Genomic DNA, 14,806 nt, shown 5'->3' with positions numbered 1-14,806 from the left:
GTGAAAACCCTATCCTTACCGAGAGCTACCTCTCCTCAATCCCGTGCCTCTCTCTCCTCCTCCAATCCAGTCCTCCCCTCCCCCCAACCCCATCGCGGGCGCCGCCGGTGCCGCCACCTTGCATCGGGAGAGCGGCCGCGGGGCGCTGCTGCGTGGAGCGCCGGGAGGCAGCCGACGTGAGCGAGGACGGAGCACGGGCGCGCGGCCGCCGCCACCTCACATCGGGAGAGCAGCTGCGGGGCGCTGCTGCGTGGAGCGCTCCGCAGGCCGCGTCTTCTCTCACCTCGAGCAGATCCTTCCGTCTCCACTCAACGCCTCTAACTGGGTGGAGGAGGAGGAGTGGAGCAGCCTCAATATCTGTTTAGAAGATGCAGAAGGCGCAAAATATTTTGCTGGTAAAGCTTCATTTTCGTTTCACGTCTCTGTCTAATTCTGAGCACTTAAGCTTCAGTTATTTACCCCGCTAGATCTGGTGTTTCTGTTGTTTTTCAGATCTGGTTTCATGCTTACAGACACAATCTTTTTGGACCATGGGATGGCGTATGGTTGTTGTGCTTGAGATTCAGCATTTAGGGTACCAGACTAAGGATTCTCCTTTCATATGCAGTTGTTCAATTAATAGACTCCCTAGAAAAGCTGATTCATTGTATACTATGCTGATTATACGAATATCATCCTAATTGAACCACCCTTTGTTTCTTCCAAATGCTTTGTCTACTTATTTATTTGATTTGCACAATTGTACCAGATTTGTAGAGCATCATAACTGGCATTCTTCAAGGAGACAAGTCTGACTCCCTTCTGTATGGTTCCGCGATAATGGCAAGAAGATATCTTGGAATGAGGACTTCGATGGAAAGGTGAGTCGTCATTTTTCTTGTGATCTACATGATTATTCCATAGGATTGGACAGTTTTATCAGTTTGTCTTGACCTCCATACATCTATCTCGTCTACTCTGAAATTTGACTGTGGAGTCTGTTGGTCAATTGAGGTTTAGTTGCGAAATATAACTGCTATGATAGGAGGCTGACTGGTTTATTGTATTACTATTTGAGACTGGCATCAGCGATGCTATAATTGCAATGATGTACTTAATACCACTAGGTGAAACACTATTTCCAGTTCCACTGCTCTGTGTCATTTCTATCGATTCACCTGTCGTGCTATTCAAAGTACCTGGAGGTGCACAATTGATTATGTTAAAGGGCACATTTTGTAGTTTGTGGCTTTGCCTAGGTTGTGCAACATTTGTTCTTACTTGTGAAAGGGCATTACGGAAGTTACACATGCAAGTATTTGAAAGGGTGGCTACAATTGAATTTTCGGGAGCTGAGCCAGCGGCTCCGCGCCCTCCACCCTATGCCACTGCTCTCACGCCCCGTCGTCATCCATTGGGAAGCGGTGCAGGGTGGGAAGAAACTGGAGCAGAGAAGCGCAGTTGTCCTCCTCATCTCTCCCGATTTGCTTCCCCAAGACGTTCTTCAGGCTTGTGGTAGGGCTTGGTGGCCAAGCAAGGTGTGCAATCAACACCTCCCCTTCTCCTCTCTATTTCTTGATTTGTAGGATGCATTTCGATTTGAGATGGTCAAGATGTGATCCCTTCTTGCTATGATTAGGTGGCGTCACTTCCTGTAGGTCTCCAGCAGGGCATATGGCCATTGGGGAAGGTGTGGAGGACAGTGGGTTGCTTGTTGCGCCGTTTCTGCTGGAGAGGATCGACGAGGAGATGCCGGGGAAGATTTGCTTCGTCTCCAGGTCAAGGGAGAGATGGAAGGCAACCATGTCTAAATTTGTTGTGTTTTATTGAATTTTCTTCGTGGGATTCAGTTGCAGCGAGCAAGAAAAGGATCTCTGGTAAATCTCCTCTTTATTTTGTTTTTATTTCCAACATAATACTCGAGCTGGCGTTTCTAATTTTTTTGGTTGCTGTTGGCCGCAGCGAGGCGGATCATATTAAGTGTTGTAAGATCGAGACCATACTGATGAAATGGTGATTGTAGGAGAAATACTCGAATTGGCTCCTGAAGGTATGCTGCCTCGTTCTGATTTGTTTTTTGAGACCGAGACATGTGTTTGTGTGTGGTTCTTGTGTTCTTGCATGATTTGGATGTTCAGCGAGCGTGTGATGTGAACACTGGATCATGTTTAGTTTGATAATAATGGCATTTTGTTCCTGTCATGTTCATTGGTGAAGGGATACGACTATACCAATGTAGATTGTTTATTACTTTGTTATTTTCTGCAACTGGTGCACATGTTCACATGTTAGAACATGGATAGGCACTTCTGGATTATGCCTAAAGTATTTAGTTTGAAGCATATTTTGCTTAGGATTTTTTGGGTAAAAGCTGAAACTATTTTTTTTCAAGTTGTGGGAGCTGATCATAACTTCACTTGTGTTTGTGATGGTATGAGACGGGGAGCAGGACCATTATTTCTTTGAATTGTGTAAATTTCTCTGCTCTCGATCGTGTCATGACTCTTGGGAATCCTTTACTATATCCCTCGTTTTAGCATTCAATAGGTAAACAGCTAGCTTAGAGGAACCGACAGGCTGCACAGATATTTGAGTTACTATTTTCCCGGTTCTCTGTGTCTCTTCCTCGATCGATGTCTTCTCTCACTCTCATTCCTCTTGGCTGTAGAGAATGAAGGAGGAGGGGTGTGAGTGGTATATAGCAGAACTTTTGCTCCACTCTGGTTTGATCGTCTAAGCCGGCCGGAGGATGGCCAGGAGGTGCCCGCCTGCTTCCTAGAATCCGCGAGGAAGCTGGAGCTTCCGGTTCACTTTTGCTACAGACGGTATGTGTTCCGTGTGGCTACAATTGAATTTTTGTGTATAGCAAAACTTTTGCTCCACTTCTTAGTTGATTGAGGAATATTGGATGCATAACAACATTTATTCGTTTGTCTTAAATTGTTTAAATAGTTCGACTTCTACTCTGTTTTTTTTGGACTAGATCTCACTGAAATTAGAAGTTCTGTTAATCCTACTATTTCTCTATGCTATTCGTTACAAACAGAGGACAATGAAATTAAATTTATATATTACGTTGATTGCTACGCTAGGATGGAGATGAGGCTGACCTTCTCGGGAAGACCGGCGCTAACTAGAGCAACGTTGGCATGTGCCGGCACCTCCACCGTAGTTCAACAAACGTCTCTGGACCTGGTCGCCTCCCAGTCTTTTCCTCGGGTCAGCATGATTCCTTGCCCTCGCCAAAAAAACTGTATGGTTTTGTTCATTTGTTTTATAGGTAAATGAATATATTGTGCTACTATTGCATTGTTTGTTATGAGCAAATGTCATTAAACCATGTAGATAACAGGCCACAGATTGTCGTTAGTTCGCCTGAAGGATTATCTGGTCATGTCTATGGGAGGCCCAAGAGGCGAGGGTGATGACATGGCCATATTTATGTTGTGGACAGGTAAGCTAAAATGTCTCATTGCGGGGTCTGTGCCTATGTTATTATAATGTATATAGGGTCCCTAAGCATCCTACTTTCACCTTTTGTGCTAATTTTGTTTGTCTTTTAATGTTTTTTTTATCTATCTGAATCATCTAGCATAAACGAAAATCATGAATTTGTAATTTGTAACGAAGAGATCTGTGACAAGTTGAGTAATGTATATGCAGGGGTCACAACCATTGCCTGGGGAAAGTCAACGAGAAGTGGAGACATGCATGATCCAAGTGATGATGCATGAATGTTTACTAACGCTGAAATTTGCTATAGCAGCAGTAGATTGACAGAGAAAACCAAGCAATGCTGGAGATTCAGTTCCAGCCTGATGGACTGATATCAGGATGAAGCTGGTTTTCCTCTAGGTACATTCCACCTAAACCCTGCAATAGTACTTTTCACAAAAGAATACTATTCTTATTTGAAGCCAAACACTGATAAATTCGTTGTTCATGAGGAGAAGTACCAATAAAACTGCCAATACTACGTTGCCTTGCTTTTTTGCTACTGGTTTCTTTGGCTACATGCTTTGCGTTGCTTGAAGCCAGGTTTTAGCAATGGTGTCAACCTCCATTGAGCCGTTGCCGACCTCCACCGAGCAGTTGCTGCTTCTCCTAGGGCCCCTGTCTCGGTCCTCTCCAACAAGGGTATATATCAAGAAGGTTGTTGGTGAAAGGGGCGAGTTCTGTAGACGAGTGCACCATGGGATGAAGGAGGTGAGAACCAGGGGCCTTTTGGCAATGGCATATGTATATCTCAGTTGGTTAGTAGTATCTAAAATTCTTAAATCCGGAAAACATTCTAATTGCTCTTAAATGAACGTTGTGCAATTGCAATGTGTGATAAGTGCATATATGTAATATATAAATTGCTCTAAAATGAACGTTGTGCAATTTATTCATTTTTCCCTTTTTCACATCCTTATATTCTGTGATAAGTGCATACCTGTTTTCTGCACCTGGTAAATTGTCTTTAGGTGAAAAGAAAAGTCTAAGAAAGTAAATTACAGTATGTGAAATAGAATACCGATTATCTTGTAGCAATTTTTTGTGAGGTTTCAGGTATTGTGATTATACTATCTTTATGGGACCAGTATAGTGATTATTCTTAGGTATACAAAGGCACTATTTAGAACCTAAAAAAACACAAAACCTTTAATGCTGAATTTTCTGCTCTTGAAGGGTTCCAGATGCCAATAAGGCTGCTGCTGTGTTCTCGCCAGTGCAGTTGATTGGCTACGTTGGTGATGTTGAGTGCACACTGCAATTCATCTCTCTCTCGCCTAGACAGTGTATGTCTCTCTGTCCCGGATCTCCTTATTTATTTGATTTGAATAGTTTGATATATTATGAGATGTGAACGACCAGAAGTGGTTGGTAGAGCGAGCTTTTGTTCCATTGGTATTTATTATTGGCTAAAGTGTTGCTTTTGTATAATTAGCAATTAACTTGGAACAGGGTAGAAAAAACTGCATGTTGTTTGCATTTCTTTGTTGTTTCCCATTTCCTCTCTTTCGTGCTTGCTTCTTATTGACAGACGCGCTATTGCGGTTTTCATGCTGCTATCTTTGCTAATGCTTACTGCTGTTTGTTGGGTCACCCTCCTTACCAAAATATCTTTTTGCTAAACCAACTTTGTTTGGTTATTGTTGGGCTATGACTTCTTGTTATCTTTTGGATGGTTGTTTCTTGCTTCCCTTTCTTTTCACGGTGACAGTTTATTTTTCCACTTTATATTTACCTGGTAGCTGCTTTTGAAAATATAAAGTTTATGCGGTCCCTTTTTTCCCTCTTCCTTCCTCTTTAAAGAAATGCTCCTGATAAAGCATAGTTTTTTGGCTGGTCTTTCCTTGCTTGTGATTATTAGTTGTTTTCTTGTGTTGGTCTTTCCTTGCCTGTTTTTTTGGGGTGGTTCGGTATTTTTGTGTGAACTTAATGATGGTATATTTGAATGTATGACCCTGGGCTATGTGGTGCTGCTCTGTTGCTTGCGCTAGAGTACATTAGATTCATATTTGCATTGCTTGTAACCTCGCTGGTTGGTAAGGATGTTGAGGTGCTTGGTGCTAATCACTGGAAACCTGGGCCTGCTGATGCCGTTTCAAAGCCTGATGGTTCAGTTATTCTTTGTTATGCTTAGATCTGCTGTTTTCTATTTCTAAAATGTGTTCCCTGTTTTAGATGGTTTCGTCTTGATCTGAGATGTTACCTTTCTTCCTTTTTTATCCTAGGACGTTATTCCTTTTGATAAGATGAGTTGGCAGCACTTGGCAGCACTTTCATGACCCGATGGGTGATTTACGTGGTTAGGTTGCCTCATATGATTCAAATTTGCTAATGATTTTTCTCTACTGAACGTCTTTGACTGATTTACACATGTTCAGGGTTTACTTTGAAGGTTTGGTTTGCGTGGCGGGAGATTCCTACACTGGTGGTGACAACGGCCAACATTGGTTTTTTTTTTTTGAGGGGTAAACCAGGCCGTCTATTAATCAATAACAAGTGGTATACACATGCCCTCAGGCGGGGCATCCAGCCACACACGACGGCCCGACACATCACACAAAGCACTCCTAGCTAACTTATGAGCCTCATTATTCGACTTCCTACTCTCAAACTTAAACTCAAGAAAAGCAAAAGATTGCCGAGCTTCGATGATCTCGGTGATAATATGGGAGTAAACCCCCCTGGTTCCTTGCTCCAGATTTTGCACCACCATCTTGCAGTCCGATGCCACCCGCACCCTGGATGCATAGATGTCCCTTGCGAGATCGCATGCCTCCCTACAAGCCAGCGCCTCCAAAGTCTCCGCTTCTGTAACTCCAGGGTATATGAGCGCCGAGGCTCCCAAGAATACACCGTCGCTACTCCTTGCGATCGCCGCTACAGAACCCCTCTTCAGGTTCTTCCCAACAGCCGCATCAACATTGATTTTCACCATCCCCGTTGGTGGAGGGATCCACCTCGGTGCGATCGTCTCCGTCGCAGCTGCCGGTTGTTGCACCGTTCTCTTGCTAAGCTCCAGGTCTTTCAGATAGTTCTGCACAAAATGGTGGACAAATAATGGACTCTGAAAAATCTGTTCATGAATCGCCTTCCTCCTGGCGTGCCAGATCGCCCACAGAGTAACGAAGACAGTGATTTGTTCCTCATGCGGTAATGTTTCCATCATCTGGGCCAACCACTTCCGTGCACAGCCCTCCTCCGTCTGCTGCATATGCTCTGTAATGTGATCATCTACCAGAGCCCAAACACACCTGCTCATCGTACAGTCCATGAGAGCATGCCTCCAGGAATCCCCGGCGCCGCAAAACACGCATTGATCCGAGGTAGCCATAGACCGCTGGTGTCGTAGCTCATTAGTCGGTAATGACAACGGCCAACATTGGTGCAGGAGGATTCAGTGGGTGTCTCTGCCAAAGCGAGTCTTTCCGGTGGTGACAACATTGGTGCAGGAAAGATTAATCAGACAATAGCATGGAGAGACACGACGAAGGCGGACGCGTCGACTGGCGCGTAGGTCGTGACACCGGCCTCAGTGACGGTGGCGGCCGCGAGCTCGGCGGTGAGGGCCTCAACGTCGGCGTCGTCGACGGTCTCCAAGTAGAAGAGGCGGGCGCACGTGTGGCCCGGCGCGTACTTCTCGTCGCAGTTGAACCTGGCGGCGCCGCTCAAGCTGCTCCGCAGCCGTCAGCCGTTTGAAGGGGCGAGTTGGCGCAGGAGGGCCTGCGGGCGCAGCGGCCGGTGCGGGGCGTGGCGGGGCGGTGGGCGTCAGAGCGTGGCGGGGCGCGGGACGAGCGCTGCCACGCTGCGCGTAGACCTGCTGCATGGCGAGGGCGCGCTGCTCGTAGGCTCGTGCGTAGTACATGGCCGTCTGCAGGTCCGCTGGCTCGCGCATCTCGACGTCGACGCGGATGTAGTCGGGGAGGCCGCCGACGAAGAGATCGGCGCGCTGGCGTGCCGAGACGCCCGGGGCATGGCACGCGAGCGCCTGAAAGCGGTCGGCGAAGTCCTGGACCGTGGTGGTGAAGGCGAGGCGTCCCAGCTCGGCGAGGCGGCTGCCACGGAGGGTCGGCCCAAACCGCTGGAGGCACAGGTCGCGGAAACGCTCCCAAGGCGGCATCCCGCCCTCGTCCTGCTCGAGGGCGTAGTACCAAGTCTGCGCGGCGCCCCGTAGGTGATAGGAGGCGATCCATGTGCGGTCGGTGCTGAGCGTCCGCTGCCCCCGAAAAAACTGCTCACACTGGTTCAGCCAGTTCAGGGGGTCGGTGGCGCCGTCGTAGGTGGCGAACTCCAGCTTCGTGAAGCGGGGCGGCTGCGGTGCCACGGGCGGGACCTCGGGGGTGTCCGCCTGGCGGCTTGGGTTGACGGACGTGCTTGCGGCGAAGGGCCCCGCAAACCCGCCAGGGCGATGGGCGGGCGGCTGGACCGTCGTCCGCGGCGCAGTATGAGTGTAGACGGGCGCTGCGTCGGTCCACGTGGGAATCGGCGAGGGCGACGGCGGCCACCACGCGGGCTGGCCATGGCTGGCAGCGGAGGCGGGCGGTGGGGCGGCGGCGTAGCGGCGGTCGGTGGGGCCGGTGGTGGCGGCGGAACAGCGGTCGGTGGGGGCGGCGGCGGAACGGCGGACGGTGGGGCGGCGGGTGCTGGCCGGCCCTGATCTCCGCGAGCTCGAAGCGGATGGCGCGGAGGCTGTCGGCGAGGTCCGCCAAAGTAGTGGGCAGGAGGTCGAGGCCCGTGGGGACGGCGGCGGCCTGGTCTCCGTTGGCGGCGGCGGCCCCCTGCAGCGCGTGGGCGCCGGTCATGTCGGCGGGAGTGATGTTGGTGGCGGCGGTGGACGTGGCGGCGATGGTGTCGACGGGGGGGCTGTTGGAACCCATGAGACCTAGGCAATCTGATACCAAAGTGGTAGAGACTAGGGTTCTACCGGGTTTAGGGCGGAGGTTGTAAGGGTGGAAGTGAGGGCGGAGAGGTTGGGAAGCTCGGCGCCGGCGGCTGGGCGCCGTCGCGGAGGAAGAAGGAGGCGGCTAGGGTTGGTGCGGCGGGGCTAGGGTTCTCCCGTCTCCCTTCAGGAGACGAGACAGTAATGATACTGAATTATTGTCTGATTAATCTTGAAGGGATACAAGTGTTTATATAGGAGGACGGCCTCCTCGAAACCCTAATTTACTTGGGCTAAGCCCCTAATTTACTTGGGCTAAGCCCATAACTAGCCACTAGTGGGCTTCCTACTTGTATAGGTCAGACCGACCATAACACGCTTTGATTCACTTTGATTTCCTTTGCTTTTGGGTAGGATTTGGTTTGAGTTAGCAATTGCCTAAAAGTTAAGTTAGCTTTGATTTATTTATTCTGGGTTCTATGCTCTAGGTAAATATACAAATGCTTAGAAATATAATAATGTTGTATAAATTATTAGATTTGGCTCGAGTTAGAAATTTCCTAAAAGTTAAATTAGCTTTGAGTTATGTATTCTGGGTTCTATGCTCTGATGCTTCGTACTATAATCATGTCATATAAATTATTAACCTATATAATTTTGTACTTCAACATTTGATGGATAACCATTGTTTGAACCTAAACTGATGAAGTATCCTCACTTGGATACTTCTTTTCACCAATAAGCATTTACTAGCCAAACTTCATTGTAATAAGCGCTTTATGCCAGGCTGTTTGTTTCATTTTAATAAAATGATTTCATAGCACTGGCACTTTTATTTATAGAACTATGTTTCTCTAATTAACTTTTCACTATGCATAGTATTTCTACCCGTACAGACAGTAAGTGAGATTTTTAGGTTTAGGCCAAGAGGAAACTAACACATTTAAGAATTATTCGGTGCCTCAAGTCAGTTTCTCTAGAAATTGATGTAGTACAGGAAAAGGAATGGATAAACCATGTCTCAACAGCCTAGGTGATTAACTCTTGCAATCACATCCTACACGCAACACACTATGGGAGTCAAATAACTTATGGCTGGTGGCAGCGGCGGCCTGTCCTCCAGTTGCAGTAGCGATTCAGGGGCAGCAGTACCTTCGATTAAGAGGGTAACAAGTATGGCTGAGGTCGGAGGAGATCGAAACACGTAGGCGCAATCATGAAACGCTAATAAGAGGCGGTGATGAAAAAAGTTATTTCAGCCTGATGATTCCCTTTTGATTTTTAGCTACTCTCTTTTCCATTGGATGTCAGTTGAAGTGATGAAGTATAATAGTTGCATTCCCTTTGTTTGTTGCATCGTGCCTATAATTTGTCACAGTTACCCATATCTATTTTCTTGGGTACACAATGACAGAATGTGCGTGTTAATATCATTTGTACAATTAATCTACTTTCCACTACTTTGCATGTAAAAACCATTATATGTATGACCTGGATAGCTGTAGACTACTTATAAGAGTTTACTGATTTTGTGTTTTACATCATCACCTATAAGGATGCCCCTGGATTATGTTCCTATCCATACAATACTTGCATTCTCTGCGCTTCAGCTAGCTAACATAGTTTTTTTTTCCTTTTTATTTATTAGCCTCAAGGTCAGTAAAGCTTCAGTTTCTGCTTGCTTCCATTTGTTCTCATGTCTCATAAATTTAAATTGGTCATTTGATTGATAAGGTTTGTGGTGCCTGCTGATTGTTCGATTTAACAATCGTTCTATACAAAAAATAATTGTTGCAAATTACGTGACTTATGTGGATAAATCCTCCTTTTCCTAATAATTACCCACCATGGTAAAACATCATGATGTTTCTAAAATGCTTCATGTAAATATTTTGTTCTCGGCCAATTTTTTCTGTAAATTAGGCACCTTATCAAATTATATTGGTTGTGTCCCTCTTAAATACTATTTTTCTGTCAGTTATCTCGTTACTTCCCAGCTGTCCTCGCTGCACATGTTGTATATTTTTCATTTATAAATTTCCCTAATTATTTATAGAAAGAGCACCCGTTAATATATGTTCTTCTTTAAGTCTAGCAATACTTTATGTTCAACTTCTCTGTAAAAGAATGTGCTTCTATGCAGGCCATCACTTGATAGTGTTCATCTCTACATGTTGATGTAGTTCATAGTCTATAATTTTACCAGTGGGTGGCTTTTCTATGTCGATGTAGTTCATAGTCGTTTTCTGTTTGACATTTCCATTTATTTCATTTGTCTTAAAAACAGATTGCTGAGATGACTCCCTCAGACGCCGACAACGTTTGTAAAAATTAGGGATTTATCCAGAGAGGTCTATAAAGTCGTCTCCTCAGGTTGAATCGGAAGAGGTGATACCCTGCATGCTAGGCACATTTGCTTGTGTCATTTTTTTAGGTTGGTCATGTCTTATGGTCTTGGTTCATCACATTTGCTTGTGTTATTTGTGCTAGGTTGGTCATCTCTTATGGTCTTGGTTCATCTGTAGCTGATAATCCGAACAAGCCAGCTGAACCATCTACCATGGTTTGGACGGATAAGTGGTGGCTTCTATTCTTAGTGTCAAAACATTATCCCATGTATGTATAAGTTTGTGTGGTATGTTTGTATGTCCTATGCTGATCGAGGTCTTATGTAACATGATTGTAGGTGCAGACGGCGTCGCAGAAAGCTCTGGAGGATGGACAAAGCAAGAAGAAGAAAGCATGGACCAATCTGAAAAGGATATTCGTAGATTCTTTATGCAATATTTGGATATTCTTGGAAGTTTTTGTGAGGAGTAAATAAGGAATTAAGTGTGGCATCTACTTTTGACTGTAGAGTAAATGGTGAACCTATGTTCATGGTATTGAGGAGAAACAAAGCGTGTTCTCTTTGTCATTGGTTTGTTGTCTTGAACTTAGTTGGTGATACAACTTGCAAGTGGATATACATATCTGTTTGTTTGCCTTGGACTCAAAAGATTGTGTTATTCCAAACCTCGCATGGATATGGATTTTATTGTTCCTTCATGCTCATCGTACGAGTGAATACCTTATGGTTTCTCGTGTTACTAGGCTCTAGCCCATCACACCATGCTCAAGAAACACACAATTGTAGACTTCTTGTTTGGTGCCATCCTCTACCTATCTACTTCTATTTATGGTTGCTTAATGCAGTGTTATTGCATCTTCTGCTTTTCCTTCTTAGGAATGAGTCTCCTCTCGAGCTGTCTACTAACAATTGGTAGTTCGCTTCCTTGTGGATCTGGATACTAGGGAACACTGGGTTGTGGTTTGGTAAACCAATGGGTTGTTCCTTTAGTTGAAGTATATTGAGTCCCTTTTGGTTTCCTTAGTGGTATGGGGGAAATATTGCTTGAGGTTTGTTTCTTGAAATCTAACACTTTTTTCTCAGCAGACCTGAATGATCATAATTCTTAACTACTCGGTTGGACAAAACCCATCGATGAAACCTTAAGTATTGTTCTTCTCAACATTGGAGATATGGTTTTGGGCTTATCTGTTGATGCGTGCTTCGAGAATCGCTTTGAGACAATAAATAAGCGTTCTAGACTAAGAACTATGGGAGAATTGAATGTAGATACTATGTATGAATAAACAGTGTGTTTTGCCCTTTTAAACTTATAAACCGCAAACAACTGTGGTAGAATCGAATGCAAACTTTATGTATGGTAAAACAATGTGTTTTGCTTTAAACTTTAGCTATCACTATTATGTGTATAAATGTTATAAGCATATATACTTAAATGCTGACTACTTACCGTTCTCCTTTTGTAGCTTATGTATTTGGCTGTTGTAGTTAGTTCGTGGTCCTCAACCGAGAAATATAGTTCTAAACCATCATGTCCATTGGCACACAACATGTCAGGAGTAGTAATAATGTATATCCAACATTGGCTTGATGAGATTCTCGGTTATTGTCGGTAGTGTTTTTTGGCTATGTTCAGCGATGTTTAGATTGCAGGTACAAATACAAAACACAAAACAATAGGTGTGGCTTAACATGTTCTGCTTACATTAACAAAACAAGTACTCTCTCCGATCTTTTTAAATTGACTTGGATTTAGTACAAAGTTATATTAAATCCAAGTCAATTAAAAGGGATTGGTGAGAGGTGAGAGTTGTACTTAGGTTGCCATTTGGCTTGATTTTTTGGGAGAGTTTTCTACGTCAAGTGATGAGTTGTATGTCCAACTAGGTTAGTTTTTCCCCATCTTTGTCAAGGACTGGGAGGGTTTCACCATGGGAGTACCAAAGAGAGAAGAAATAATTCATAACGTGACACTTCTCCATGTGAGATGTGTTTCAAGGTGTTTCTGGTACGGGCTCTAATTTGATATTGTATGTAATGGAACTACGTTTAAATGGTTACAGAGTGGGCAAGTGATTATTCTTCTTTTCTTTTGTGTACTGGCAGATCAAAGTTATGAATTTTTGTGTTTGTGTATATTGGTAAGCCTGAGCTATAAATTATTCTCGAACCTATACATAAGTGATCCTCTATTCATCTAAGAGACTGAGATCCAGTGCTTCCGCCATTCAGTCACAATAATTATTAGTTTGAAATAAAATGAAATATATTGCTTCGTATAGGTTTATATATCAAGACATCGTCTTTACAATCTACATGTTAATACGTCGTAGCTTTTAATGCAAGGTTTATGATTCCGATATATCTGGCTTCAGTATTTGCCTCGGGGCGCAACGCGTCAGCTCCTTAAACCCTAACGCCCGCATCTTCGGCACCAGTTCCTCCATTCCCCTCGGCTGCTCCCGACACAGCCAGATCCTCCGTGGTCCTCGCTACCTCCTCCTCACCCCCGACTACTCCCAATAAGTAGAAACATCATTAGTAGTTGTCCTTTTATGCTTCTTTTATGATGCTACCTCTTTCGGTACAACAACTATAATTTGGCGGAGTAGCTTTTAGAAAAAGCATAAAAGCTCAAAATAGTGTAAAATCATACTAAATTGTCGTATCTTACAGTAGCACCTTGATGGAATGGTATGTCTGCAAGATACTAAAGCAGTTAATTTCCAGACTAATTCTTAGTATTAAAATAGGCTAAAACTTATGGTTTAAATTCTATCTTGATTCTGCTATTTGCGCGATAGCGCAACGGGTCATCTAGTTTAGGAAAGGTCTACCAAAAATAATAGGACAAGACTTACTAGCAGCAGAACCAAGTACCAAAAAGTCAGCAGGATATTTAATCTTACCACATAGAACTTCCACATCTCGAACAATACCAATAGGAGAGATAGTTTCTCTATTAGCTAGCCGAATAACCACATCAACATCTTCGAGTTCACAAGAACCAATTTCATGCATGATCTCCGTATAAAGCTCATAAGGAATGGCACTAATACTTGCACCAATGTCGCATAAACCATAATAACAATGATCACCAATTCTAACAGAGAGCATAGGAACACTGGCTTTTCTAGACTTATTAGGATGCGAAACAATATTAGAAGCATCTTCACAGAAAATAATATGACCATCTTCTACATTTTTAGTCACAAGATCTTTAACTATTGCAACAGCAGGTTCAACCTTTATTTGTTCTTCAGGTTCTATAGGTTTCTTTGCACTTTTATTAACCGCACTAGTTATAATAGAATACTCCTTCATTTTAGCAGGGAAATGAGTTTTTCCAATATAAGCTTCATGAAGAATATGATCAACAGTTTCAATTATAGCACATTTATTTATACATGGATCAGTTTTATCTTTGTATGGTTCATGATACTTATCAAAATTCTTCCTAGGCAATTCAAAGTGAGAGGCAAAAGCTTTATAAAAATTTGCAACGACTTGAGAATCAAGACCATAAGTAGCACTCATATTACGAAATTTATCAGTATCCATAAAAACTTCAATGCATTTATAATCATAGTTTATACCTGACTCTCTATCTTTGTCGTTCTCCCATCCTTCAGTATTCTCCTGGATCCGATCAAGAAGGTCCCTTTTAAACTCTTCTTTGTTGCGTGTAAATGATCCAGAACAAGAAGTATCCAGCAAGATCTTATCTTGAAAAGAAAGTCTTGCATAGAAATTATCAATGATAATATTACCAGGAAGCTCATGAATGGGGCATTTGAGCATTAAAGACTTCAATCTCCCCCATGCTTGGGCAATACTCTCTCCATCATGAGGCCAGAAATTATATATGCGGTTCCGATGTTTGTGAATTTCACTTGGAGGATAGAATTTAGAATAAAATAAAGGCACAATGTCCCCCCAATCAAGAGAATCCCTATTCTTCAGCAATTTATACCAATGCGCCGCTTTACCAGACAGCGATATAGAGAATAGTTTCTTCCTAACTTCATCCATAGCAATACCTGCACATTTGAATAACCCGCATAATTCATGTAAAAACAGTAAATGATCACCAGGATGGACAGTTC

The 14,806-nt window shown here is 43.9% G+C and overlaps 1 protein-coding gene and 1 long non-coding RNA gene across 2 annotated transcripts; one reads left to right on the top strand and one right to left on the bottom strand.

Annotated features, from left to right (window-relative positions):
- The first annotated feature begins 242 nt into the window (after positions 1–242).
- On the top strand, positions 243–1,247 carry LOC127328477 (uncharacterized). Its single transcript, XR_011756763.1, has 3 exons — positions 243–395; positions 493–860; positions 1,222–1,247. It is a non-coding gene; the product is annotated as an uncharacterized lncRNA (long non-coding RNA).
- Positions 1,248–5,956: 4,709 nt separating this feature from the next.
- LOC139839328 (uncharacterized) lies at positions 5,957–6,733 on the bottom strand. The gene has a single exon (XM_071829377.1). The coding sequence runs from the start codon at positions 6,731–6,733 to the stop codon at positions 5,957–5,959; it is 777 nt and encodes a 258-aa protein (XP_071685478.1).
- Between the last annotated feature and the right edge of the window lie 8,073 nt (positions 6,734–14,806).

Source organism: Lolium perenne, chromosome 4 (genome assembly GCF_019359855.2).
Source record: "Lolium perenne isolate Kyuss_39 chromosome 4, Kyuss_2.0, whole genome shotgun sequence".
In the NCBI taxonomy this organism is placed as follows: Eukaryota; Viridiplantae; Streptophyta; class Magnoliopsida; order Poales; family Poaceae; genus Lolium; species Lolium perenne.
This window is presented reverse-complemented; position numbering and strand designations above follow the sequence as displayed.